This window comes from Electrophorus electricus, chromosome 11 (assembly GCF_041902795.1).
Source record: "Electrophorus electricus isolate QZ-2024a chromosome 11, ASM4190279v1, whole genome shotgun sequence".
NCBI lineage: Eukaryota > Metazoa > Chordata > Actinopteri > Gymnotiformes > Gymnotidae > Electrophorus > Electrophorus electricus.
The window spans coordinates 7227928-7255505 of NC_137507.1; the positions used below are offsets into that span (position 1 = coordinate 7227928).

General features: G+C 44.3%; 3 protein-coding genes and 1 long non-coding RNA gene across 20 annotated transcripts; 2 read left to right on the top strand and 2 right to left on the bottom strand.

Moving 5' to 3' along the window:
* Positions 1-558: 558 nt before the first annotated feature.
* gen1 (GEN1 Holliday junction 5' flap endonuclease) lies at positions 559-9002 on the bottom strand. 3 transcript variants are annotated; one of them, XM_027007557.3, is made up of 14 exons: positions 8652-9002; positions 7686-7849; positions 7199-7403; positions 6747-6923; positions 6221-6331; positions 6062-6135; positions 5448-5533; positions 5038-5188; positions 4790-4826; positions 4619-4672; positions 4315-4445; positions 4132-4193; positions 3327-3476; positions 559-1892 (listed from the first exon to the last, which is right to left on the bottom strand). In XM_027007557.3, exons 2-14 carry the CDS (start codon positions 7844-7846, stop codon positions 565-567), a joined length of 2727 nt encoding a protein of 908 aa, XP_026863358.3. In that variant the 5' UTR covers positions 7847-7849; positions 8652-9002; the 3' UTR covers positions 559-564. The 3 variants fall into 3 exon arrangements, with proteins under 3 accessions (XP_026863358.3, XP_026863357.3, XP_035384321.2); XM_027007556.3 differs by having other exon boundaries at positions 4619-4699; XM_035528428.2 differs by having other exon boundaries at positions 4619-4699; positions 7686-7852.
* Positions 9003-9172: 170 nt separating this feature from the next.
* On the top strand, positions 9173-9952 carry ost4 (oligosaccharyltransferase complex subunit 4 (non-catalytic)). The gene is made up of 3 exons (XM_027007515.3): positions 9173-9190; positions 9613-9737; positions 9849-9952. Exon 2 carries the CDS (start codon positions 9614-9616, stop codon positions 9725-9727), a length of 114 nt encoding a protein of 37 aa, XP_026863316.1. The 5' UTR covers positions 9173-9190; position 9613; the 3' UTR covers positions 9728-9737; positions 9849-9952.
* A 405-nt stretch (positions 9953-10357) lies between these two features.
* Positions 10358-25424, bottom strand: agbl5 (AGBL carboxypeptidase 5). 14 transcript variants are annotated; one of them, XM_081722943.1, is made up of 17 exons: positions 25028-25421; positions 24008-24282; positions 23596-23767; positions 22905-23074; positions 22459-22636; positions 22080-22258; positions 21409-21919; positions 20502-20671; positions 20123-20258; positions 19853-20043; positions 19444-19643; positions 18753-18959; positions 13908-14044; positions 13736-13785; positions 13035-13278; positions 12641-12759; positions 10358-11429 (listed from the first exon to the last, which is right to left on the bottom strand). In XM_081722943.1, exons 2-17 carry the CDS (start codon positions 24223-24225, stop codon positions 11243-11245), a joined length of 3069 nt encoding a protein of 1022 aa, XP_081579069.1. In that variant the 5' UTR covers positions 24226-24282; positions 25028-25421; the 3' UTR covers positions 10358-11242. The 14 variants fall into 14 exon arrangements, 13 of the variants coding, with proteins under 13 accessions (XP_081579069.1, XP_026863314.2, XP_081579068.1 ...); XM_027007513.3 differs by having other exon boundaries at positions 11264-11429; positions 13133-13278; positions 25028-25417; XM_081722942.1 differs by having other exon boundaries at positions 11288-12375; positions 20135-20258; positions 25028-25423.
* LOC113575799 (uncharacterized) lies at positions 24726-26458 on the top strand. 2 transcript variants are annotated; one of them, XR_004776325.2, is made up of 4 exons: positions 24726-24825; positions 24906-25009; positions 25485-25620; positions 25775-26458. It is a non-coding gene; the product is annotated as an uncharacterized LOC113575799 (long non-coding RNA). The 2 variants fall into 2 exon arrangements; XR_014125905.1 differs by lacking the exon at positions 24726-24825 and having other exon boundaries at positions 24870-25009.
* The last annotated feature ends 1120 nt before the right edge of the window (positions 26459-27578 follow it).

Here is a 27578-nt window from a genome sequence, read left to right on the forward strand (position 1 = left end):
ATTTGACATGCTGTTGGCGAACGTACTCGCCGGTTAACTGGCTGGACTTTTGCGCCTGCATACAAAAAGCCATTGTTATTATTGCGATATGTTATTTATTTCCAGATACCCTTAAAAAATAGACACAACCGAAAAAGGGCACAGTGTTTGTCGCAGCTGTCAGCAGAATCCGTTTCATGCGGGCGTTTCATGTCTGCAAAGGTGTGCAACATGTCACTCCCGATCAAGGCACACCACTGTAATAAACTCCGCCGCATTAGTGACTGGGTGACGAAACGTTTGCGCTCTCCACACAGAGGAAGCGACACGTTTAGTCATTTACTACGTCATTAGGCTTTGACTGTCGCTCTATCTTTAAAAACACGGGATGAGCAATACCACTGCTCGCTTTTGAAAAAAACGGGTCGGTTTCTATGACTAAACAGTTATCTGTAATCTCTAAACCACATTAAATACGATTCAGGTAGCAGATCGCATCTATTTTTGTTGCAAAACACTCCTAAAACAAATGAACACTGTAAAACAAATGAACACTGACCCACATTTATGCCCAATATATTTTTTTCACTTAGGTTTAAGTTTCAGTCTCTCCACTAATGGCCGAGGGCTGTCTACTGAACAATCTGACCCTTCACTCCTTCTACTGGACGTCTGTATTTGGGGAGGTGTCCCTGAGAAGACCACACCGAGTGGCTGACTTGAGGACTTTGTGGTGTCTGATCTCTGTTTGGTGCGAACAGGGTTTAGTTTCATGAACACCACACTGCTCCTGTTCTGTGTTAGGTGGGGCAGAGCAGTTTTTCCAGCATGCTGCAGCTTGGACCTCGCTTTGCTTTTGAACGTGTTTTTTCTGTGATCTGTTCTGTTGTCATTCTCCACATCACTGTCTTCACTGGAAGAACCTTGGCTTGTGCAAACAGTCTTCTTACAAGTCCTCTGTTGGTTTGTGTGCTCCATGTCACTGAATGGTCTGTCATGTCCAGGGTCAGAGTAGCTTCTCTGAGGCAATACTGAAGACGGTAGAGAGTGTTTCAGTTTAACAAATCTGGATTTAGGAGGCACTCTGTCGAGAGAGCACTCTTTTGGCTTCTGTGTATTTGTGGTGGCTGTGGTGTCCTTTAACACACGAGCACCAGGTCTACTAGGACCTGACTGTCGATGTTGTTGAAGAGGAAGTATATGACGTTTAGTCACTGGCTGGCAAGATTTTGGCTTTAAACTACGACCTGAATCTGTGTCCTCTGATTGGGAAGTATGAAGTATGATTCTGGTTAGATGTTCTCCTGAGTTCAGAAGGTCCTCAGACTTCCCCATGTTCCTTTTAAGAACCCTCTCTCTCAGTGGACATTCTGAGAGGCCTTCAGCCTGCAGAACTGTTAACTCTCCACAGTCTGACTTAACAGCAGTGGATGAGCTACAATCTGATGTTCTGGCCCCTTCGTCCACGTTATTCACAGATCCCAGATCAGCCTTACTGCACTGAGGTTGAGAACATGGGGAAGCAGTGAAGGATAAAGCCTCCCAGTCAATACTGCTCAAGTGCAGCTGGTTAATCACAGTGGACACTGAAGGAGAGCTCTGGGCCTGTGGGGCAGTACCTGTAGGGCAGGGGGAAGAGGGTAGTCCTCGCTGGCAGTCCTGTGGGGTAGGTGGGGCATCTGCGGCTGCTTGGGTCTCACTTCCTTCCGATGACCGTTTCAGCGATTTTGGTGCATCGTGTGGTGGGATTGTGGGAGCTACAGTTCGCAGGGCTGTTAAGATGTTCTGGTTTGTCTCCAAAGACGCTGGGAGATGAAGTCCTGACGAGGTCTGCAGAGACATCCGAGCAAAGAGATCGGAGAATCCGTCGGGGGACTCGGTAGACTTTACTTTTTCCACAGTAACTTTCTTTTCTGTTGACAGATAAGACATGAACTTAGTGTTAAAAGTGCCTTCACGTTACCAACATGTAGTATTGAAACAGTAGAGAAGTGGTACATTATGAGAGTTCAGGAATCTGAGCTTTACTGAGAATTTCAATATCAGCTAAGTCACATCCACACATGACCAGTTTAACATTCATTATAAGCCCTCAGAATACTGCACAGTATATACTGAGAGGCATTAAAGGTACTTTGGGAGCTCAAGGATTTTGTCATGGCGATCGTCTCTGCAGTCTGCGGACATGACCGATGAATGAATTCCAGGAGGTCTTTTGGATCAGGTAAATCTAATACTCACATTTTGATTATCTGCTTTTCAGGTCTTCTGGACACCACACAACAGCCTTTTCTCATTCAGAATATATTTTGCTAAAAGTTGGTCTGATCAGTGCCACAAGTAAAATTAAGTTAATTAAAACTTTTTTGAAAGTATTTTTCTATTTTGTTTGCTAAATTTGGCAGCATCCTTAGGTGGTAATGTATGGTGAATATCTTCTGTTTTACAAACAGAATTTTAACCATTCTTTTGTAACTAAATAAGTGTAATAAATAAAATTGTTAGACTATATGTCTTCTTCTAGTTGTTTTTAAGTATGTGAGTATGGGAGACAGAGGGAGCAGATGTGTGTGTGCGCGCGTGTGTGTCTCAGGACAGTAGAGCACGGTTAAATGGACAGGGCCGTCAGTGGACACCCTGTGTTAATCAAAGCGTTTACGTGCCCAGGGACTGCTGGGAGCGACAGTGCAAGTGTGAGAGGGTAGCGATGCAGCCCCCACAGGGTGTCACAACCACAGTCCCGCCCTTTGACCTCTGATGACACACACAAGGGTAAAGCACCCAGAACCCATCAGGGCTGCCATGTCCCTGGAGCTGACTGCGGTTTCCCTGAACCTGAGGCCTAAGGCATATATATATATACACACACACACACACACACACACACACACACACACACACACACACACACATATATATATATATATAAAAAGTTGGTGTTGTAGAATGATTACTGGGAGAAAATAGTTTTTTTTTAATACCAAATGAGAAAAGTGTTCTGGGGTCATTACATTAGTTCTGTAATGGAGTTTCTAGTACATGCTTTGTTGTTAATTACATTTAATTACATTTGTCCCTTTTTACTTTTATTTTATTCTGTGCCTTAATCAAAGTGGCCCAACTGTGATGTAATAGGATGTTGTGTGATGTGTGCATATAGCACGTGCGTCATGATGAGTGTAGTATCGTGTACCATGAGTACGATATCTGTCTGTACAGCGTCCTTGAGTCTGAGAAAGGTGCTATATAAATGTAAATGATAATAATAATAATAATAATAATAATAATAATAATAATAATAATAATAATGATAATATTGTCAGTTAGTTTTCAACAGGCAGCCCTACGCTTTGATCTGCTGTCCTTGGCCTCTGATATTTCCTTGTGGAAGAGCTGGACGAGGTGTGGGTAGGACACCGAGAACAGGTTCTCCTCTTCCACAGTCCTCACTACATCTGGATCGTCAGGGGGACAGTCCTCAGGAAACACGTAATGATCTGCACAAATTACACATGCATGTTTGAACTGACACATATCATAAAAACTTGGCACTGGATCAATCTCACTGATGCATTTGGAGGAAAATACACTTTTCTTTATGTTAAAACCTTTTTTAATACATTTTAGTTACATTTTAGGTTACAAAAAAATCTGAAAACAGACTAAGGCACTCTTGAATTACTGTTAAGTTTTATAATATCTGTAATGAACCTTTGATATGCGACCCTGCGCCAGTTTGCCTGGCCTGGGGTGGGGAGTAGAGCCCAAAGTTCACAGTGTCTAGAGGAAGCAACTTTAGCACTTTAGGACGATGCATTTGTTCCGTCACCTGTGGTCCACAAATCACACCGCCCACCTCCACACCCCAGTTCTCTTCACAACAAGACACTAACAAGACCAACAGCGACGCATGTCACACTTCTGGCCCTCTAGACAAGCAGCCCTGTCTGAAAAATAACTACACACTGGAATTTCAAATCGGTAAAGCAGGTTAACTACTAAATGTACCTTATACCACACGGCCCCCAGAAAGCACTAACCCAAGTAAGGAGAGAGTGGAGTTTGTTACAGTGTTACGAACAGACTGAGGTTTAAGGAAGGTAACAGTGACCACTTTCTCCTCCTTTCCAAACAGGAAATGCGTAACCCTACCTGGTTTCCTCCAGATGACTTCAAAGCAAGAGAGCCCGTTCCTTATGCGACGCTTGTATATTCTGTTTCACAGACAACAGGTTCTGAGCAGAGGAGTACTGGATGTGTTGTTGTTTATTTGTTCTTTACAGTGATATCTGTTAACATGTGGAAATCTCCGTGTAACAGAAAGGGGGCACAAACCGAAGGGGCTCTATCTGTGTCGGCATTTCTGTCCCGTGTCTTCGGTTCACAAGTTCCACGTAGGTCAGGAGTTCTAGAACTTTCTTGCTGGTATAATGTTTAGGCCACTCCAGCTTGTCCAGAGCAAAATTCTGTTCGATAAAAACAATCACGAAAGTCACCATGTACAGTAGAAAATGCACTACATCAGAATATAAACTAAACATATTAGTCTAATATGTTTGTATAATATATAGCGTATACAATATTAAGAAGGACTCTACATTTGTAAAACCAAACCCAAACGCAGTAGAGAGACTAAGACCTGCATCAGGAGTAAATTGGGTTTCCTTCTTCTGAAACTGTAAATGGGTTTGTCCTTTGGGATCAAAAATTCATTGATGATCTGCAAGGTGAGATGGACTTCACAGTAAATTGTGCAACATTGCTTGGGCTATATATATTACTATAGGCTTAACCACACTGATACACTCACCTCTGTGAAAGGGAATTTGTCACATGCAAGGGTTTTCCTAGAAAGTGACAGCTATCATTAGAATTCTGAAGACTCTGAATGTGACAATTACACACACACACCGAGTTATATACACACACACATGCACGCGTGCACACACACACACACACACACACACACACAGATGTATACATACACACACATACAAGTAAACAAAACATTTAGCTTTGTTAATGAATTTGATATTAGATATGTGAATACTAAGTCACTTTTTAATGTTGGCTTCAACGGCGGAAGCCTGGCGGGCATGCTCAGAACGATGCCAATCACAGGGACACTGGGAGTCGTAGTCCTGAGGCTGACAGAAACGTTTACTGTCACAGAACACGCAGCCATTTCGCTCATGGGATTTAGCAGAACCTAGGACAGCCACAGCAGGACGAGAATGCAAAAAAGCAACTACTTTATACAGTCAGTTAGCAAGTTAAAAGGGGTAGTGGTGTCTCAGTAGTGAAGGTACTCGACTAGTAATCGGAAGGTTGCTGATTCAAGCCCCCCCCACTGCCAAGTTGCCACTGTTGGGCCCCTGAGCAAGACCCTTAATTCTCAGTTACTCAAGTTGTACTCAGTCATAACTGTAAGAATTAAACTGACCTCAGAAAACATTTGGCAACCTTACCAGGGTGATGACAGACCAGACAGTGGCTGACCTTCTTCCCAGGAAGCTGCAGAGTCTCTGAGGTAGATCTCTTCCACTCATTGAACCTATAATCACACAGAGCACACTGCACGTCTAACTGGGTCGCATCAATAACCTTGGCCGTCAGCTCTCAAAGTGCCCGGCCTGTGACGGCCAAAACGTGAAGGACGTGCAGTTATGAGATCAACAGCTGATCAGTCCACAACCAGAAAACATAATGGTCCAATAACTGCAACTGAATCTGAAATTAAGCATCTTGTTCAGGGGTCCAGAAGTGCTTGTTCTCCCTATGTGTGTGTGTGTGTTTGCCCTGTTTACACCTGTGTGGAGTGGGTGTTTGCCCTGTTTACACCTCTGTGTACATAGAGCTACAACGTGCTGTCCTTCCGTCAGCCTGCTGCTGAGAGTCATCTGTGCTCTGCACTCTGCAAGGCACCTGACCTCAGCTAACCATCCCTCTACACCTCCTCCGTTAGCTTGGTCCCTCTGGCCTCTAACACCACCCCTTCCCCAGTTCCGCAGACACAACGGGCAGAAGCAAATTTTGGGTGTGTTTCTTTAAAAAAAAAAAAGTCTTTATGTTGCATTCTTACTTTTGAAGAAGTGTTTGTCCTTGAAGATTCTTTATCAGCTTAAGCGTTTGTTCCTTCCCAACACCCGCAACCCCCTATAGGAGCCGAACAGAAAGGGATTACAGGGCTGGCGTCGGGTCCGCGACTGGCAGAGGAGCGCCAGAGTGACGTGCGGCACACCTTAGGCAGGTAGTCACAGCCCAGCAGCAGGGCCACGCCCACCAGTGTCTCTCGCTCCAGCTGCAGTTCTTCTGTCACTCGGGACATCCTATAGCAGTCTATCTGAGGGTCCTGAGGAGCACAACACAGACATGGGAAACACAGGCTTTCAGAAGCCAGGAAAGGAGCACATTTCATGGAAAATACAGAATTTAACATTTAACTGTTTAAAAACAGGATCATTGTAACTGGTGAATCAGTGACTTGGTGTCTTTATAGAAGTAAAGGAAGTTATTTGGCACGTGAACATATGCAGTACAACAGAGAATGGGAAAAAAAAAAAAAAAAACTTATACAGATTGTTGACAATTCAAGACCCAATAACGAGTGCGCTCCTGTGGAAGAACAGCTAACTGTGAACAGCAACTGAACTAAACTGAATTGAACCGGTCCTTTGAACCCCACATCGCTGATCTTAGTAATAACGTTCGATGGTTTGCACACCCAAGGCATATTCTAAGAGTTTAGTGCATCATGAAGAAGAGACCTTAGTGTTCATGTTGAAGTTTCTGTAGACAGTCTGAGCTCCATAGAGGAAAGCATCTCCATCGTTGGTGATGCAGCCGTCCACAAAGCCCTGCGAGTCCAAGAAGGCACAGAGAGCCTCTGCCTCGCCCGCGGCCTGTACCCAGGGCACGCCCAGACAGTCCAGCATCTCAGCACACTGACCGAGAACACCACGCAAACCAGACAACATCTAAGGGTCACAGGATTCTGGCCATACATACAATACAAACATGCATGCATAGTAGTGAGCCAGCTAAAAACAGGTGTGGTCTTTATAAATACAGTGAGAGACCCCTTTCTTTGAGGTACACTTACCACTTCACTATTAATATGGGCTACCAATCTAATTTGGTCAATTCTATATTATTATTAAAAGCATCTACACGCATGTGTGTACACTCAGCACCCACTTTATTAGCCCACAATCCTTACCTCTCTAAGGACAGCCTTAAAGCGCCCCCTGCTGGTGCTTTTTAGCACTGCGTGTTTGGGGGCACCTTTGGTTTTAACACCACGGAAACCCATCTCGGTTCTCTTGCTCATGGTTTCTGCTTTGATCTTGGGAGCTTCTCCCTCCATAACAAAGACCAGCTTCACACCCATCCGAAGGAGAGAGGAAGCACGAAAAAACAAATTGCTGCAAGAAAAGCATAAATTAACATAGAAGAACTGAAGGAGCATGACGGTCTGCAAGGCAACACCCGGAATTTTCAACCATTATTTGACATCATTTTTTAATTTTGTCTGAGATCTGGTGTGGATTTAGTGATTTCCATGTCTTGTGTTGGTCTAGTGTTGGCTGAACTATGTCCTTACATCCTATCTTTGCCCACATGCCTATATCGCAAGAGATGAAACTTCATTACAGAATATTTCATACTTTTACCAAATGTCTGTGTGTGAAGCTTCTTGTTCTCACCGTAGATGTGGCTTCGTGACTTTGCCCATCATGGCTTGTACATGTTGGGCCTCACAGACCCAGAGACTGAGATCCACAGCCAGGGTCTTACCTGCAAGACTGTACAGTGACACAGTCTCCTGCACTGGGCTCAGTACTGACCACAGCTCAGTCACCCCCATAGCCTGCTAGACAACAGGAAACCAAAGCTGAGGCTAAACCAAGCACAGCAAAGTCATTGGGACAAAACTAAAAACAACATGAAGACACGAGCAGCAACCAATAAGTGAATGCCATCAAAAATTTCAGATTGTTGAACCAGGTCTAGTTGTTTTTTGCGGGATGACACTGGAGACCACAGTATTAATAGCCTGTTTTCCACAAACCTTGAGATATCTAGACAATGCTTAAGTACTTTAGTATTTAATGTACTTTAGTCTTGGAGATCAAGTTCTTGCTTGTTTCCTACGTGGTTGTTTTAATGCACAGACTCACGTGACCTCAGCTGTCAGTGTTGTAAGAACTGAGAACGGTCAAGTAATTTTACACTCTTTTAGATCTTGTTTTTTTTAGCACCGTTGTCCCTCCATAAGCAGAAGCTTCAGAGGAATATGTTTGGGGTTTTTTTACAGTTCTTTGGTACATGCACCAAATCAATTTAAAATAAAGTATAATGCAAACAACCTGCTCAAGAGAGACCACCGCAGTGAAACCGTTTCAGGGAACTCCGATGCGCTGTAACCTGTTAGTAAGAACCACTTACAAACGTTGTTGTTGTTTGTTTATTTGTTAGTTTGATCCCGTGTTGAACACACTGAAATGTTCACATGCTGCCCGACAATATTGCGCTACCGAAATAGATGACAACAACAATAACGACGAACCACGATCCGCGTACTTTACATTATAAACTACAACAGATGCAGATTATAACTTTTAACAAGTCATCTGCTTAAGATCTGGACCAAACGGGTACTGTGCACCTACCTAGATATCCAACTAAAGAACTTTAGGGTTTACGAAGGTTGAAGAATTTAGCTGTTCCGTCTATAATTTAACACGTATAATATCAGATGAATATGCTTGATGCGCGGCCCCCTTTAAATGAAGTTTTTTATATATATAGTTATATACACCGACACGGACTGATTTGCGCTGAATTAAACACGTTAACGTTTGAATGTTTCTTCTTCGGCGCCTCTTCCCAAAGCGCCGTTTCTTCCGCATGTACCGGCATCGCCCCTAGCGACGCGGAGGGCGCATAGCGGTTTCATTTGAAATAACGTTAGCTGAGTATTTTAAGATTGTTAAACTCATCCGTTAAGCCTACATGGTACTGCCCAGCATTGGAAAATAAACGATCCCGGAATGGTGTTGAAAACGGGTAAAATAGTGACGTTCATCCGACGTCACTTCAAGGCTCCCGATGATGACGTGTCCTATGACTTCCGGTGTGGTATCTCGGGGGTGAAACTGCTAGACAACCGCCTTGACTCACACGAGTGAAATACTCCTCATTATCCAACGTAAGGATTTGATTTTGTTCAGACTGGGTACACGTGTGTTTCGTGTGGCTGTGTTAATGGTGTTAATGCTCCTCTAACCCTCACCTAACCCAGTGGCATGGCCTGCGGGAGCGGCTCAGGTTGGAGCTCCGCACGGCTCTCATTTGTGTCTTTGCTTTATACAACTGTGGACACGCGATTTAAATGTCTGTCTCCCTCGTGCTGCGTAGTGTCTTCATTCCGGTGTGGTGCCTTCACGAGCAAATGTTCATAATCAAAAGGCGAATGGCACCAATATCTACCTGAATGGCTGGCTAACTAACTAGCTCGCTCTGGTCCTCTGATTGATGCCATGACTGCGTGATAACGTCCCTCACTGGCTCAGGTGTCCTTCTGCTCGTACAGCTGGCCACATGTAACGCTTTTCTCTGTTCTCGAAACAGCATGGTAACAGACGTGCAGCTGGCCATATTCGCCAACATGCTGGGGGTGTCCCTGTTCCTGCTGGTGGTACTGTACCACTACGTGGCCGTTAACAATCCCAAGAAACTCGACTGATCCTCGTGAGGTAACTAAATCAGCATCCTTAATCTGCTCCTCGGATGTCGCCATCCTCTTCAGGTTTTGGCCTTTAGAATAGACGAGAGCTTGTGTTGAAGCAATACACTTTTTCTTCTAGGTTAAAGTTTGCGACAGGGGACCATGGGCAACGTTGCCGAGCAGAGGACAGCGAAGGCCTTATTATTTTATAGGCAAATGTAAATAAATTTGTACATGTTCCCATTTTGGTGTTCTTTATTCTTAAATGCAGTTTCATACATGCTACGTATAAGAAATTCAGACAAGAGGTGCATTTTAAAGGTTTTAATCCATTTGTACATGATCAGCTGTGTGTGTGTGTGTGTGTGTGTGTGTGTGTGAGGTTACCCAACTAGTCTCAGACAGCAGGAGTGTTTCAGCTATGTCAAGATTTGCCTTTGTCAACCATGTCCTTAAATGTGTCCGTCCTGTCATTAGATTGTACTGCGTATCATCTTAATCCTGCAAGTAGATTGTCAAAATGCTAATTCTCTAGGTCTAAAAGATTGACCAATGCACAGTTCTAGTCTTCAGGCGATGGTCTGGCCTTTGGGACGTCATTAAGGGAGAACTGCAGTTTAGGTTGATCATAGGATGTGAACAGGCTTGCCAGTATTTTATGGATCTGTGTATCTGAGTTTGCTCTGTTACCATAAAAATCACATAAGAACAGAAATTACATTATAGAAGCAGATGCATTAGTAGCCAGTCTCTTATTTTGTATTCTCCTTGAGTGCTTTAAAATTGAATCTTAAGATATCTAGAGGGTTTGTAATATAAAATGCACATCTCAATCTAAGATTAACATGTCCCATGCCAGTATCACAGACTGATTATGGAACAGGGTTTTGGGTGCTGCTCCTCTAGGTATCTGACCTTTCTATGAAGCAATTTGCCAGTTTCCATTGTGAACACACCAAAACCACTCAGTGTAGACACTGCATCGTAACAGCAAATGTATCTAGCATGCAATAATTTAAAACTGAAATGGTCCATTTAAGGGATGTGTTCTGTTGGTATACGTTTGATGTCTTAACTATGGAAACAGTAACCAGTGCTTCATTTTGCTCATTTGCACTGTCAATGGGCTTGATTTAGAGCAGGGACGTCCAAGTCAAGTTCTGGTGATACCACCCTGATGAGTTTAACCCTAATCTAAAACTGCACATTTGTACACAAAGATGGATTTCTTGTGATCTAGGGTGCTGGGAATAACCATTGTACACACATTCTATTTGTTAAACAATTTAAAAAGTACTAATATAGGACAGTAGATTGTAACCTCAATTTGACTTATTCAAATCATTCTTGTCACTAGGGACATGACTTTTGTAACTTAATTCCTGTCATATGACTAGCTGCAATTTAACACCATCAAGATACTGTACACAATATTATCCAGTAGCACTATGGACAATCATGACATGATTAAAAAACCATTTCTAAAACTACAAAAAAAAAATTTTTAAAATACTAGTATGGGTCCAAAAGGTGCTACAACATATTACACAACACTTTACAGAACCACCATATTGCAAGTGTGAGTATCTCATTAAAGATGTTAAGTTTAATTCTGTGTCTGAGTGGAGGTAGTTGAGGGTTCATTTGTTTCCTTTCATGGTCATGATGCCGGAGGAGAACTGGGGAGTCCAGCCACTCACACTGCCCTCTTGTAGTTGCACTGTGGATGTTTGAGCATTTTGACCAAATAAGTACATGAGCAACCAGGAAGTTCAAAGGACATGTTAAGAACGTATTGGACAGCATGGGACTGCTATTTTCTATCATTTGGCTCCTGAGCAAGGGTTTGGTTGGAATAGAGGTTTGTGACATGTTCAAAAAAAAACAAAAAAAAACCTGAAGATGTGGAAATGGTGCATTCTACTCTTAATTTAACTGGAATGATCTGGGTTACCTCCAGGACAATTCTAATATGTCAGAGGATATCCACCATGTTCTTATCTCTGAATCTTTGGTCATAAATGAGTAACAGCTATTGACATCTGATGATGTCCCAAAATTCATATAGACTGGCATACTATAAATGGTGAACTCTTGTTGGAAATATACATACATTTTATAAGTCATAGGACTTTCAGAACCGTGTGATTACTGATATGTATAGATGTATGTGGACAAGACAGAAAGAATCTGGCCAGCCATCATGAAACAGGGTTACACTGGCCCACCCGGGCCCAATTTCGGACTCCATGGCCTCTGGAGTGTCAGGCTGGGGTGGGAGTAGTGTGGACGTTAGCTGTGAGTGCTAATCTTGGCTACTCTGTGCCATATCTATGAAGGTGCAGGCTGGGGCTTTAAGTCCTAATCTATAGCAGGAGTCGCCAGGATGGGGCTTTAGTCCTAGTCTATAGCAGGAGTCGCCAGGCTGGGGCTTTAGTCCTAATCTATAGCAGGAGTCGCCAGGCTAGGGCTTTAGTCCTAGTCTATAGCAGGAGTCGCCAGGGTGGGGCTTTAGTCCTAGTCTATAGCAGGAGTCGCCAGGCTGGGGCTTTAGTCCTAGTCTATAGCAGGAGTCGCCAGGGTGGGGCTTTAGTCCTAGTCTATAGCAGGAGTCGCCAGGCTGGGGCTTTAGTCCTAACTCACCAGCACCAATCTGAAGGCAGAGTCTGTAAATAGGAAAGTCTGCATGTAGGTGTGAGTCTGCAGAGTCGCTGTGAATTTTAAGTTTAATAATGACCAAGAAATCAAAGTTTTCAGTATGTCAGAATATATATCTCAAGATCACATCCATGAATTTTAACAATAATGTATATAAAGGTAATTATACACAGTAGAGCCAGATGCACACAAAACTGAATCAGAGATAGAGATTGTATTTAAAGTACAAAGTGGAGATTTCTTTACACTAGTGGTGTGCTGTGTGTTTGTTACCTGTTTGCTTGTGGCTTGTGCAGAAGGTGCATGTGTGGCCACTCTGGTGCGCTGAGAGCTTTGAGCAGAGTTCCCCAGCAGAGCTCTGGAGGCCAAGCGCAGGGTGGGACTGCCCTTCCCTGTCACAAAGTAAAAGCCAATGCACACGCATGAAGGAATCCCTAACTCCAGAAGCCCAGTCTAATTCCAGCATGAATCCTCTAGTGTGTCGGTCTCGATTTGAAATCGGAACCATAACGCAATTTATCATTTGATAGTGGACTGAATCATTTCCTAAAGATCAAATCGAATCATTATATAATTGAGATCAACACTGCTAACTTTTAGAAATGCTAACCTGTCTGAACCCAAAGCTGCACAAAAACAGCTACCTGTAAGATAAAACGCACACTACCTTAGCCCTGAATTTGATTTTGTTCAGGTATCTAAGGCCTGTCAGGCTGTCTTGCGCCTGTTGAGCATGGCCAGTGGGGGCGGGGCTGAAGCAGAGACCTGTCAGGTGCCTTCTGATGCCTGGTTTGAGTGTGCACACAGTCATCAGGGGGTTCTCGCAGACAGGGGCCAGGGAAGGAGGCTGGGAGGGAACACACCCTGCTGTCCACAACGGGATTCGACTGGGCCGAGGATGGAACTCACACCTGCATGCAGAGAAGCACCAGGAAGGAGGAAGAGGGGAAGTCAGTAACTACAAAAAAAATTAAGGTTGTTTCTTGATACCTTTTTTTAAATTAAGTTTTTTTAATATAACCTTACAAACTTTTAGTACTTTCACAAGAAAAATATACGCATGCAAATTAGTCCATAATTGTCTTGATGTCGCTGTTTAATATGTTCTTACAACTCTTTATTAGTTTTAAATGAAAAATATGCACATCGAAATTAGTGAAGCATACTGGGCGTGGCACATGGAAATGAGGGAAGTACACTGGGCGTGGCACATGGAAATGAGGGAAATGCAATGGGCGTGGCACATGGAAATGAGGGACACACACTGGGCGTGGCACATGGAAATGAGGGAAGCACACTGGGCGTGGCACGTGCAGGTACATTTCTGTACGAGGCTTCAGGGGGCCGTGCAGCTGCTCTGGATGTTACCTGCTGCATTCAATGGACGAGAGACGGTGGGTGGAGCCCTCCTTCAGAGTCTAAAAAGAGACAGCAAGGAGCAACTTTAAAACAAACACAAGCAGGGCTTACCAAGGTACTCCCTGTTAGCTCATCTAGATGCGATGTAAAGGAATTTGCTTATGCTCGGGGAGTGCTCTACCTGTGACGGCAGCCTCCCACTGTGTTGTGATGGGAGCAGGTGGGTGGGGCCTGCTTTGCCAGTCCTGATGCTCCTCCCACTTCGCAAAACACAATCTTTGCTCCGTGATGCCAACTGCAGGTCCAAGCTGTTGTTGCCTAGGCAACCAGAGTGAGGGAGAAGGAATTATGCCCAGAAACAAAACATGGGCTTGAGATAAGTCAGTCATATCAAACAGTGAAATATCATCATTAAAGTTGTTTGAGGACTAATGGATTTATTTTTAAAGCCCCATGTGTAGCATGGTATCCACAGCAATATCATTTGGTTAGTGAAGCCCATGTAGGTTAGATGCATTTGGCTTGGACACCAACAATGCAAGCGTACTCTGGTAACCATGGTAACAGGGAGGATGGTCCAGTCACCTGCAGTAACCCTTGACACATTTCTGCACCTGGTCACATTTTAGCTTTGCTTTGCCTCATGCTCATGGAGCTTTACGGCAACGTGGGATTTAAAAAACAATTTAAAAAATTATTCCTTTTTAATCCAAGGTGTTTAGGTATGGCATTATTGTGGGTGGTGCTAATTTAGCAGTAACTATATAGTCTACTTTTTACTTAAGATGTGACCATACGTTTAATAATAAATGAGGCAGATGCACTATTTTGACTCAGTCAGTGCAGGCTAACGATAAGTGATTGAGCAGAAAGCATTACAGAGGATACACAGACCAGGCCTAGGAGGTGTGGCTTCAGTCATGTATACATGACACAAGAAAGATATGCCAAAAGAGCTAGATGTGTAAGTGAAACTCACCATGCAAAAAAGCAGAGACAGAACAGAGCTCATTATACAGGGCTCTGAGCAAGATATGGAAGCGGGAGGAAAAGACGAAAGGTCACCCAGTCCTCTTTCTGTTCAACCAGAGGTCACATTTATTTTAAGAAAAAGATAATCAGACAAATGAAAAGTCTGGACCACCATCAGCCCAACAGGGCATATCATACATAGCGCAGTATAATAAATGACGTTACTTTAACGGTTTATATACAGTATATGGTGTACACTGCCCCCTACTGAGAGTACATGAGAAGCACATTTAAAGCTAGAGTCCAGAGGCTAAACATCATACATTATGTCGGTGTGGGCTAATTGTGAAATCTGAGACACATATGTAAGCCACTGCACAATTTCTTTTGTAATGTCCTTCCACAACTAACCTACAGCCCACAGTACAGTTTAACTCAGGAGGAGAGAAGGGTAAAACATATATGACCATTTAACCCACAACGCCGTGGCAGCACCACCATGTACATCGGAGATGGGAGTCTAGTCAAGCATCGCTCACAAAGAACCAGGTGACACAAATACAGACCATCATGACACAGTCACGCTTACTGGCCTACTCAGTGCTGCAGCTAGTGAATCTAACAGGAAAAACCTTAACAACCACAGATACAACCATCAGAGGCAGCAAGGAACACACAGCCTGCTAAAAGAATCCATCTTCATGGTGTATCTCCATGAAGAGCTCAAGTCCATCTGCATATCTCCTTAGTCTGTTTGGTTGTTAGTTCACTTAACTGAAACCACATTTTGATCATGTTTTAAATTACATTGCCATTTCAGAAGAACAGAGTGGGAGAATTATTTGCTATAAAAGATTAAACATTTCTACATAAATGAGGCACCTGTTAGCAATGTGAATAGACATTTCTGAAGCTCTAATTGCTTTATTTACACAATAATAGTTTTATAATGCTGGATAAATAATAAAATGTACATACAGTTTTGGGAAGTTAGTAAACCTTTTGAAATTACCAGGATTTGTGCATGAACGGCTTTAGAAATGTGACATTTTGTTTAGAATAAACAACTTACTGAACACATCACACACATTATACGTTGCCGTAACTTTATTGAACTAATAGTTTAATCAATCCAGGACTCTGACAGAAAAGGTATGCCATGTGGTGGCTTAGTGGTGAAGACTTGTATTTGGAAGGTTGCCAGTTTAAGTCCCACCACTGCCAATCTGCCACTGTTGGGCCTCTGAGCAAGACCCTTAACCCTCAGTTACTCAAGTTGTAATCACTCATAATAGTAAGTTGCTTTGGATAAAAGCATCATGTAAATGTAAACCCTGTATTTAAAACCCTTATAACTAGTATTACCTCCTTTGTTGGAAAAATCCTCAACTAAACAATTCAGTCTTGGATCAGTCCAGAACTGTGTTTTGGTTTTTTTTCTGAGATGGTTTTGCCCCATCTAGTCCTGGACTGCCGTTCTGAGATGGTTTGGCCCATTCCTTTATACCAAGCATTTGGAGTTCATGTATAGTTTGGGGATCTCTTGATTGAGCTCAGATCACACCAAACATATGAATGTACCAGCGGTTTCCTCCCATTCTGCTTTTAAATATCTCCTACACAACAAATTCCCTCAACGTGCCTGAGATGTCCAAGCTCTGAACCAGTGAAGCAGTCCCACACTGACAGCTCCTTCACTTTACAGATGCCAGGTTGGTCTGCTCGTATGGAGTGTTTGTGTTTATTTACCCTCAAACATAATACAGCACATGTTGCCAGATGTATACAGAATATTTAACTTTTGTTTTAACTGTCCACAGAACATAATTCTACTAGTGCTAGTCTTGAGGTTGGTAGTTTCCTTAGTGTTTTTCCTAAGGCAGAGTCATAAATAAGCACATTAGTTGGTGTGTGCTGAGACAGAGCTCTGTGGTGAAGAGCAGGTAATGGCAGGCCATACTACGACCAGAACAGAAATGACCCTGTTTTCCAACACGTTATTATCCTCACTCATAATTGTAAGTCACTTTGGGGAAAAACGTCAAATGAAATGAAATCCTGACAGCCCCCACCCCCTCCAATCCAAGGCCCCGGCTGTTTTAAAAGGACTGCATCAGACACAGACCACCAAAATGCTAGGAGTGAGCTTTGTTAATTAAAATAAATCTTGTGTTAATTAAAACCTAACTTTGCTATTTATTGTTGACTTTCAAAATCAGATCACATTTCAGCCAAAATTCAGTTAATTTTAAAAGGATTGACGGAGCGCTTCACAACTACGTACCGTACTGCGGACAAATAAAAACAGCTTTAAAGTCCAGATGTGAGTTTAAGGTGTTGTATATGTTTACAGATCTGGGACAGTCACAGGACACGTTGAGTGTCTTTAAAAATAATAAATAAATAAATACATACATATTGCATATTCAAATGACTCTCAGTTGACAGGATGAGGGTTTTGACAAAGGAAACACAAACCGTCCTCTCAGTCCAAAGAAGGACTTCAATCTTATGTATTCAAATTTGAAATCTTCCTGCCCAGATACTGCTTGCCCGTGTGAATGTTGTACAATACCTCCTAGTTTTCTGATCTTTGGTACTGCTATTCTAATTAAAAGCAAATTTACAAATGGTGCACGAATAATACTTATTCCAGAATATTTCTCATCGATCTATGAGGACTGACTGGAACCAAGATCCCATGAGCAAAGCGGTTTAGTTCATCAGGAACCCTCATCCTGCCCTTCAGCGGGTCTTGACTGCTCTGGAGACCTTAACACTGAATTTTGAATTTATCTGCAGTGATTCTCGCTGTCAAATTTGACACAGATTAATGAGGAGGGTTAAAGCTGAAGGAGAAAGCTTCAGGGTTACACAGCCTCATCAGACAGAAAGATGTCATGAACAGTGCTGAGAGCACCCCCTGCTGCCATAACACCTGTTCACACAGCATTACTGACTACTGGAACTCTCCCTGGCTATTACAGACAGGATTACTGACTACTAGAACTCTCCCTGGCTATTTTGGACTGGTCTGTAATTATTAGATATTCTGAGTTGGTAGCATGTGAATATCAGACTCCTTAATCAACATCATATATATAAATTTTCAATTTTTTCCCCCCTCAGCAAATTTCCACTATTCTAATACTGAAAAACAACTGCTCACCATTAGAATCCTATGTGAACGTGAGCGCTGTAGTTTTCACTGATGTGACATGTTTATTTAGCTCCACGTCACAGAAAACCCGGCGTTAAACTCCGGCATCAGGCTACAGCAGAGAGCAGCCTGGAAAGTTTAGTCACCAGTCCTGTCTGATGAAACTGAGTCACAGCACCAGAGGACTGCTTCAAATCCATTAAACATGCTCATTAAAATAATATTAATAAAAATAATAATAATAAAACAACAACCCCGCACCCAAATCAATTAATGCAATTAAGAAAGAAAAGACAAGGAAACAATGGTGCAGAAAATACCCCACACACAAAACTGCTTCCCAAGACTACAATTACAGTCAGTCATTTGCACCGAGTATACCCTCAGTTTCATACACGATCAAAGTGCAATGCTGCAATATTCCAACCAAAGCCTGCAACTCACGTGATTCTAGACGACCTGTGATTCTATTTGGCTTTTAATGCCAGTAAGTCAAACTCACCTTTTGTAAATATCTGCTGCTTTAGTCAAGTAAACTGAAACATATTATTAATGAAAAACAAATTCGAACTTGCACTGAATAGTAAGCACCACATTAGTATACAGCTTGTCATGGTCACACACACACACACACACACACACACACACACACACACACACACACACACACACACACACACACACACACACGAGGCAGCAGTCACTCTTGCTGCGCAGGCTCCCGGGCGGGCGGCAGGCCCTTCTGTGCGCCCTGCGTGTCTCTGATGCACACCTGCAGCGGCGAACGCCCGTGTGGGTGCAGGGGGCGGAGTTTGGTGAGCAGGCTGGGGCGGGGCATGGCCTGCAGGGAGGGGAGGAGCTGAGCTAGACTGGGCGGCTGGAGCGAGTACAGACCTGCCGTGCTGATGGAGCAGGGGGGCGTGGCCACGCCCACAGCACACCCTGACGATGAGGAAGAGGGGGGTGAGGAAGACGAGGAAGACGAGGAGGACGAAGGGGAGAGGGGGGGACATGACGGGACAGCCTGGCTGTTGCTGGGTGACCGGAGAGAGAGGCGGTGACTGAGGTGGTGGGGTCGCCTCTTCTCCTGAGCTTTAGACTCTACAGGAGACACACAAGACACACGCAGCTCAGGCATGTGTCCACACACACACACACACCTTGGAACTAAACATCACGTACAAGTTAGACTGGTGCAGGTTGTTTCATTTCAAAAACCCTAAACATACAAGTTACTCTTTTGTACAAGTTTACCTCCTCATACAAGGCCAAGCGTGAGTCGGCATAAACAAGAAAAGGCATAAATAAACAGACAAATTGATCTGCTCCAATCCACTATACAGATGCCAGGAGTAAACAGGCTGAACTTACAAAACAGAACTAACAGCAAAGGAAGGGGAGAGGGCCTGGCCTGTGTTAAATCTGGTGTTTCTCTTTCTCTTAAGTTGAGCCACACAAATCTGCATCACGGGTACGCATGTCCATGTTACTCCATCTCAGACCGTTGCAGCACACAGCCAAAATCACATGCCACACCCCAACTCTCCATATTCTAAATGGGGATGTGGCTATAAAATGCTCTTACCTCTGACTGGTCCCGGAGCTTTGTGGGAGGGCCTGTGTGCGCTGGAGGCATTGCCAGAGCTGCTCCAGCCAAACGTGAAGCTTGGTGAACTCTTGAGCTGCGAACCTGTCTGCCTGTTTCCGGTAACAGTGCCGTTTCCAGGGCCACCGTTGCCACGACTGCGGCTCAGAGAGTTCTCCGAAACTGAGCTGCTTAGGCCACTGGTGCACACAGAGAGAATGCAGAGTGTCAGTCATCACCATGAGCACCATGTGCCACAACTGCTCTGAAACTCAAGAAAGAGCAGGAAAAGTAAGCAAGAAGGCACACAGCGCTTCAAGCAATCCCACTACAACCATTTCAGACACCTCACATGGGAATGAGTTGGCTTCACAGCTACTGTTTCTGAAGGGGTCACGAGAGCTCTTACGGGATCTTGGGCGGGCTGGAGGCCTTGTGGGGGTTTCTGCGTGCGCTGGCGCCTAAGCCCTTGCTGTTTCGCACGTGTTTGAGCATGGAAGCACGCAGGTTCGCCAAGCTGCTGTGCTCAGACAGGACCAGCCGCGACCAGGGGTTGCACTCTGCCATGTCCAGCGCTGCTATGGCGACCGCCCGGCCCACCTGGGGACGGACGTGACATCTGAGCACCTTTTGAGCGTGCGCCACACCGCTCATATGCTGGTAAGAGGGTAAGGCTTACCTGTTCATATACCTCAGGTGTGTACTTGGGAGGGAAGGCGGGTGGTGGGGGCGGGGTCGCTCGGCCGTTGTCATGGCAAGCAGGTGGGATAGTGTTGACTGAGCGGCCAGTGTTATAGTTACACTCCAAAGTGTAACTGCACAGAGGACAGAGCACACCTCTCACTCACTTCATATGGACCTTAGGCCTCACAAGCCTCTATAATACACTGCATTTTTTTTAAATCACATTTTTCCTAAATTAATGCGTCTTATCAGAAAATAAAATCTGTGTGACCAGTTTACAAGTAACACTGTAAACACACTCTGTGTATTATGACAATATCCTTAAAAGCATCAAGCAACCATCCAAAGCGCTTTGGGGTCAGTCAGCGCCTCACCTGTGCACGAGGCCAATAGCTTTGTGAATGGCCACACGGCCGCTGCCCTCTTTAGACTGGCCATCGCGCCGGTCCCGAGCATACATGTTCCTCTCCGAGAAATTGCAGCCGAGGAAGTCGAAATGGGCGCAGTTCAGAGAGATCAGCTTTGGGTACATCAGGTTTTCCACCTGGGAGTACAGGAGTGCAGAAGCTCAGAACATGCCACAGTAGCTCAGGCAGAGAGGAGATGAACGCAGACACAACACGGTCCTACAGAGGACACAACGGCTGTAGACATCACAGAGAAGTCCAGGGAGGACTCAAAGATCACAGAGAAGCTGACCAGCTAGAAGCAAGCACCTACACATTACACTACAGATGCAGGCACTGTGTAGCAGGAGCTAACAACCCAGTGACAACTCAAGAAACCATAGCAGACATTTATTAAACAGAGCAGCACAAACACATGCCGCTATTATAAAGCCATTACACCACTTTCTAGATTCATTATTGGTTCTGTCACAGTACATCACACAGAACACTTGACGGTGTGAACATGCATAGGGAGTGGTGTACAATCAGGCCCTTCACACACTGGTACTAATCCAGACTGTTCATTAGTTTGGCTGCAGGGAATCACTGTGGTGTACGTGCCTACACGCCCCTTCTGGTGATAGGGTTCGGTAAAGTAAGTCTATTAGCAAATATGACAGGAAATCTGACCAATGAAGTTTATGATGTTCACTGCAGGGGAGGGCCTGCAACAGCCTGATGGTGTTATTGGTCAAACATCACTGTCTGTGTAGATTGTGTGACCTTAGCCAGCTAATTTAAGGTTGCGCATAACTGGGCAGGGGATTATAGAAGGGGTACTTGCTTTAGATACTACACACTACTGTACATGTGCAGACGCACACAGACTTACCTGTTGTACCTCATCAGCTAGGTTGTTTCCATACATAAAGCACCCTCTCTTGGAGGCGTGGCCATGGAGGTCTATGTAATAGGCCACTCCACTCTCATGGGGTGGGATCTGCTCCGTGGGGGCGGGGTTAGGAATGCACGGGACCTCGCTCCGACTTGGCGTAGACTCGTTCTCGTCACAGGGCCCTGTCTCCCCCTCGACTCCGCCTTTCTCCCACCTCTCTCTCTCCTCCAGCTGCATGGGTATCTCCGACAGGTCAAGGGTGGGGCCCTCCAACCGCTCCGCCTCATTACGGCAGTTGAGGTAGTGCTCCCGTTCACTGGCTAGGGGCGAGGTGGTGGTGGTGGTGTTTGACTGGTTGGAACTTTTGAGGGCCGACATGGAGTTGCTGTTGAGCCGGTTGTGTTGGTGGTGGTACAACAGGAGGGACTTGGCTCCGTATATAGAGGGGTGCAGCTCAGCACTTGGGTTCATATACTGTCGGTTTAGATTCACGCCACGAGAGTCCGTCCTTTTAACACAAGACACACACAGCACCGTGTTACCAGACATGTCAGGATGTACGTAAACTACAATGATATAGGGACAGATATGCGTTTTCTTTTTTGCCTGTTTGTTGTTGTTTTGTTTTTGTTTTTTTTTTAAGGTGAATCCAAATCTGTGTGGCTGACCTGTAGTGACCCCTGACGACCCCGTCGGGGTTGAGCATGGGGATGAGCTTAAAGACAAACATCTTTCGCAGGGTCTGAGCACGGGGGTCATCCTGATTCAGAATGAAGTTCAGGAACCCATTGAACACAAAGCTGGAGGGAGTCTCACCTGGGTGCACTCTACTGCTGAGGAAAAACACCTAACACACACACACACACACACACACACACACACACACAGCACTGAACACCAAAGACTAGCACTGAGAAGAAAAAGCACAGAACACAGATGTCGTTTGCATATAATTATGAGCCACCCACAACCTTGCTGAGTCTGGAGCCCACAGTTTAAGGGACTCATGCTACGCCTGGCCAGGCTTTGCTGCGTGTGAGGCAGTACCCGTTTGCCAGTGAAGCGGTGCGGTCGCAGCGTGCTGTGGTCAGGGAAGAGCTTGTTCAGCCGTGGCTCCCTCTCCTCCAGCATGCCATGACAGGATGTCACAGTCAGCAGGTCCACTCGGTGTCCATCCAGAGAGTAACACAGCAGCTCTCGGTGGTAGTAGAGACCGTCCGCTGGGCTGCGGGAGGGGCAGGGGGACGCAGGACGGAGGACAGAGTTATTCAGCACGTGTTTAAACCTCATTAGCCACCATACATTTCAAAAGGTTTAGGCAACACTTATTTACTTGCATGAAGGAAAGAAAAGAAAAGAACCTGGGGGAAGGTGTGTAGCCAGGCTGATCCTTCAATGCCATGAGAGGGTTATGGTGACCAAAGTGAGCAATGAGGCTAGCGGTTTCTTTAAATTGCATGTGTGCGAGTGTGCGTGCGTGTCCACTTGCTCACCTGCAGGGCCCCAGGGTGTGGGAGGTGCTGAGCAGCCTCTGGTCCAGCTGCTGGAGCATGTCCCGGCACTCTGTGTACGAGAACGGGTAGCAGAAGGCAAAGTACGTGACTGCTCCCCTCACATCCAGCACACGATGCACAAACGACAAGGTGAACTGGTTCTCCGACATCTGCAGACACGAAGGGCAAACAGCCCAGTCAGGTTTCTTTAGACACCCCTCACTCAGTCCCATGCACACCATGGGCAGAGTGCAGTCTCACAGGAGCAGAGACCAACCCTACGGTGTGTTAGGTTAGGGGGAAAAAAAAAGAATAAATTACATCAAACTGACAATTTGATTGGTTGAATTATGCAGTAACCAATGCACAAAAAGTTCTGCTCCAGAAAGCTTCAAACATCCAAACAACTTCCGAAGCAGTTCTACAGCTGCACAGCATTACACTACAACACTGAGACACCAAGGAAATGTCTGGATACAGCTAAATGTAACGCAACCATGGAGACAAATACTTTTCCACACAGAGCACAGTGTTGCAAAACATTATTGTGTAATCGTGCATCCTCAGTTATGATTAAAAATAACATTACATTCGCAAAAAATGCTGTGTAAATTTACAGTGTGTAAAAGTATTAATATAGTGCATCATGTAAAGAAGGCTGGATGAGAGCACACATATACGCGGGTCGCACCTCAAAGGTAGGCCGCTCCCGAACCCTCTCCCAGCGAGCCTTCCCTGGTGAGGTGCGCACGAATGGCGCCATGCCCTGAGAGTACAGCCGACTCTGCTTGTTCAGGTTCATTATGTTCATCTTCAGCAGTTTACCAGGTGGCACGCCACGCACGCTGAAGTAGAACCATGACCTGTTCACACACAACAATCAAACAACAACAAAAAAACACTACTTAGTATCAATGACACCTGATGGTTGTTAAGTACAAATGTACATCATGAATCTTTCTGGCTTTTACTGGTAGGTAGTGATATAAAATAAATACACATAACAGCCTTACTTCAGGTTAAGCTGCCCGTTGTTCAGAGGGCTAATATACTAATAATATGTTAATATGTCATTGCTGCCAGTCTGAATGGAGCACCCTTACCGGTTACCATTCTCAAACTCTGTGTCTACACAGTCAGGTTTGGTCCAGACATTGAACTCGTAATCAGCATGTGGGAGAGCACAGCTAGCAGCGCCTTGGCCTTCCACGTGCTCCACGCGGCCCAGGTTTCCAGAGTCGAAGCGCGAACTGAACACCACATTCCCAAAGTGGGTCTCCATGACCAGGGCTCCAGATTCAGATGACTGCTTAACCAGCATTCACCATGCTGGACCCTGCCAGCCTCTCTCACATACCCCTCACATCTGCAGACACATCTGTACAGAAACAGAAACAGGGTAACATGTAGGAAATATTGAGTCCCCTGCACAGAAGGACAACACAAAGTATATTATAATTGAGTATATAGCGTGGCAGTAAAATCGTTTGTGCTAGCTAACCTAGAAAGGGAGCCCAAATAAATTAGTAGTAAATTGTCAGTCAGCCAGTAGATGAGTGCACACACTATAATACCTTAACGTATTAACATAAGGAAAGCTACTGAACATACACAAACGTAGTGTTCTTTAACCCTAACAACTGAGTAGCTACTTAAGCTAGATGAACTAGCAAACATACAGAAATGTTTTAGTCTGTTTAAATGATTGCACAGCCTTACCCAGCTTGCAGCGAATAGGTTAACTAGGTTAATGGGTTATGCCTTGGCTGTTTGGTTTCCAAGACAACATAACCATGTTTTGTGTTGCTGGTTAGGTTGCTATCTAGCGGACACCACGGCAGCTGCTGGCTTCTTAGCTAGCTTGGGTTATTAGCACCTACCTGCAGCTGGCCAGCGAACATTACCACGACATCTAGCTGAGGTTAGCTAAAGTCGCTCATTTCTAATACAGAAGCAAAAACACAAGTCCAGTAATACTTGTAATCATGTATTATTTCACAGGACAATAATGGAGCCAGAATAATTTGGCAGACTACGTTAGCTAGTTAGCTAGCTAGCTAGCATTCGGTCGCTTTACATATTTGACAGACCAAAACAATGACAAGGTGAGTACTACTAGCTACCTAAAGACATTTCCATGTGTGCACAGCGACGAAAAAGAAAAATCATCTCACGGTGCCGCGTTTTCATCCGAAAAACTGCAAATTCCCTCACGTCTGTGATCACTAACAGAACCTTTATACCTAAACAAACCCTCTCAGCGGCCCGTTTCTGCGGTGCAAGAATACAGCCGCTGATTGGTTACACGGTAGTAAAGACATCACGCAGGAACACGAATAGTGATGTAAATGTAATATTATTGGTTGACTTGAGGATGACGTTCCCAATACGATCCAGTCACTAGTACACTGGTGCAAACCGTGCAAATAATTCACTATTCACTCAGGCTGGGGGATGAGGGGTGTAACCCACAAATTGAAATGAATTACACACCACAATAAAGCGAGCTGAAGTCATCCGTGATTTTAGTCTGAATAAACGACAGGTTTTTACTCGCACATGGTTATTCTTGACTTTCAGAAAAGATTTCAGTTGTTGGAAAACTCCACACAAGGGAACATCTCCCTGCTGATACGCTCCGCTGCCTACAATGACATCGGCTCATACCGGTGCAGCTGTGGAGGAAGAACGTCTGAAGTCAAATTAAAGTTGTTCGGTATGTAGAATATGTAACGGTATTAAAATGATCTGTATATATTATGTAGATGTGAAATTCCAGTAAAATGGGCCGACCGCTCTCATGGCGAGTGAAGTGAACTCCCCAGTTTGCTGAAGATAAAGGAAATAATCTGAATTTCTTTGTCCCGCAGTTCCTACTGTAGTGATGGTGAGAGAGCAGGAAAACATCACTCTTCCCTGCTATGGTGACACACGTAGGGATGCCAGGGACGCGCAGTGGGTAAAAGAAGGACGGAGGGTTCTGCTCTACGACCGTGAGATGAGGGACTTTATCAGTGTACCATTAATGATGAATCTCGCGAGGGAGAACTAGAAGTTCAAATTAAAGTTATCTAATTGTGAAATAATCTTCACTTTTTGAAGAATCTGTGCCATGAGCTGAACCAAACAGACTTTTATTTATAAACCATTTATACAAAACATTAGATAATCACATGTACAACTGTAGCTTCAGACATATTTAACATGTAAAACTGAAGCGAATCAGATTTGAAAAGGAAAAAAAAAAAGTTACATTGGAGGTAGAATAAAGTTTTCAAAAGTTTTCAGGAGCTCTGCTCTTTTATTACTATGGGCCATAAATCTACTAAAACCAGTCTTCAAGATTCATTCAAAATATTTCTCTACCTCACGCCGAGACACGATCTTCAAGTAACACACGTGCAGACGGTAAGTAGCAGCAGTAGTCCTTAGTTTAGTGCCCAGCATCAGGGGCCCCATGTGATTCTGGAACAGCATGGTTGAGGTCATCAATGCGACATGTGCAGCGAAAAAAATCCGTGATTTTAGTCTGAATAAACGACAGGTTTTTACTCGCACATTGTTATTCTTGGGTAGCATATCCTGGGGGCTGAGCTACGTGATAAGATCGTTCTGGTTTTGCCTTATTTCCTTTTGTTAGTCTTGCATGTTGTGTGGGTTTGTTAAACGTGGAGAAATTGTGTTTGCTGGTTTTAAACCACACTGTTTTCACGTATTAAGGGACCCCCCAACCCCCCGCTGTCTCGCAGGGATCTACCATCTTGAGCTATTTAGGGAGAAATCAGTGAAACACTTGCGCACACGCAGTCTACTCGCACATAACTATGAAACACGTATGAAATACGTGTGAAATACATATGAAACATTTTCATATAAATAGCCTACTACTTACATTTGCGTATGTTAACATATGCACTTGTACATTCATTCACTGGTGCGTAAACTTGTGCGTGTGTGTATAAAACAATTTTCAGTGCGCCCAGAAGTCGTAAGTATGTATGAGAGAGAGTCTGTGTGTGTATATACATGTTTAGTTGTGTTTGAGAAAGTGGGGAAGTAATTTGGGAACAAGAGCGTTTGGACATGAGAGACTGAGTGTGTCTTAGAAAGTGGGGAAGTAAATTAGGAACAAGAGCGTTTGGACATGAGAGAGTGTGTGTCTTAGACTGCCTAGTTATTTACGTTTACGGCATTTAGCTGACACTTTTACCCAAAGCGACTTATTATGACTGAGTACAATTTGAATAATTGATAGTTAATAGTCTTGCTCAGGGACCCACTAGTGACAACTTAGCTGGGGGGGCTTGAACCAGCAACCTTCCTGACTAGCTTCCTTTCTGAAGCAAATCAGGAAAGCAACAGACAGGAAAGCAGCACACTAGATGCTCAACTTCGGCAGCAATCACCTAAATGTCAAACAGAATGTCATACACAATTTTCAATGCAACAACTGCGAAAAGAATTACGATGGACAAACAGCTAGAATACACGAGCACTACCTGGCTGTTAAAAGACATGTCTCATGTGAGGGACACAAACGTCCTGACCCAGGTATAAGAGAAGAGGAAGGGGACATCCTCGAGGACTTAGAAAATAGAAACTAGACAGAATAAACCACTACTTATAGGACAAATGTCTTATACAGGAATTGTGCAGCACATGAGCACACAGGAA

Excerpts from the sequence above, each read along its gene's own strand:
- agbl5 (XM_081722938.1), bottom strand. The coding sequence starts at position 24,225 with ATGCTGGTTAAGCAGTCATCTGAATCTGGAGCCCTGGTCATGGAGACC. Across the intron at positions 21,920-22,079 it reads GTCGTCAGGGGTCACTACAG|GACGGACTCTCGTGGCGTGA; the intron begins GTCAGCCACACA and ends TTGTGTTAAAAG. Across the intron at positions 19,644-19,852 it reads TCCAGCCCGCCCAAGATCCC|TGGCCTAAGCAGCTCAGTTT; the intron begins GTAAGAGCTCTC and ends TGTGTGCACCAG.
- gen1 (XM_027007556.3), bottom strand. The coding sequence starts at position 7,846 with ATGGGGGTGACTGAGCTGTGGTCAGTACTGAGCCCAGTGCAGGAGACT. Across the intron at positions 6,136-6,220 it reads GCTGTGACTACCTGCCTAAG|GGGGTTGCGGGTGTTGGGAA; the intron begins GTGTGCCGCACG and ends CGGCTCCTATAG. Across the intron at positions 4,827-5,037 it reads GTTGAAGCCAACATTAAAAA|GAAAACCCTTGCATGTGACA; the intron begins GTGACTTAGTAT and ends GTCACTTTCTAG.
- ost4 (XM_027007515.3), top strand. The coding sequence starts at position 9,614 with ATGGTAACAGACGTGCAGCTGGCCATATTCGCCAACATGCTGGGGGTG.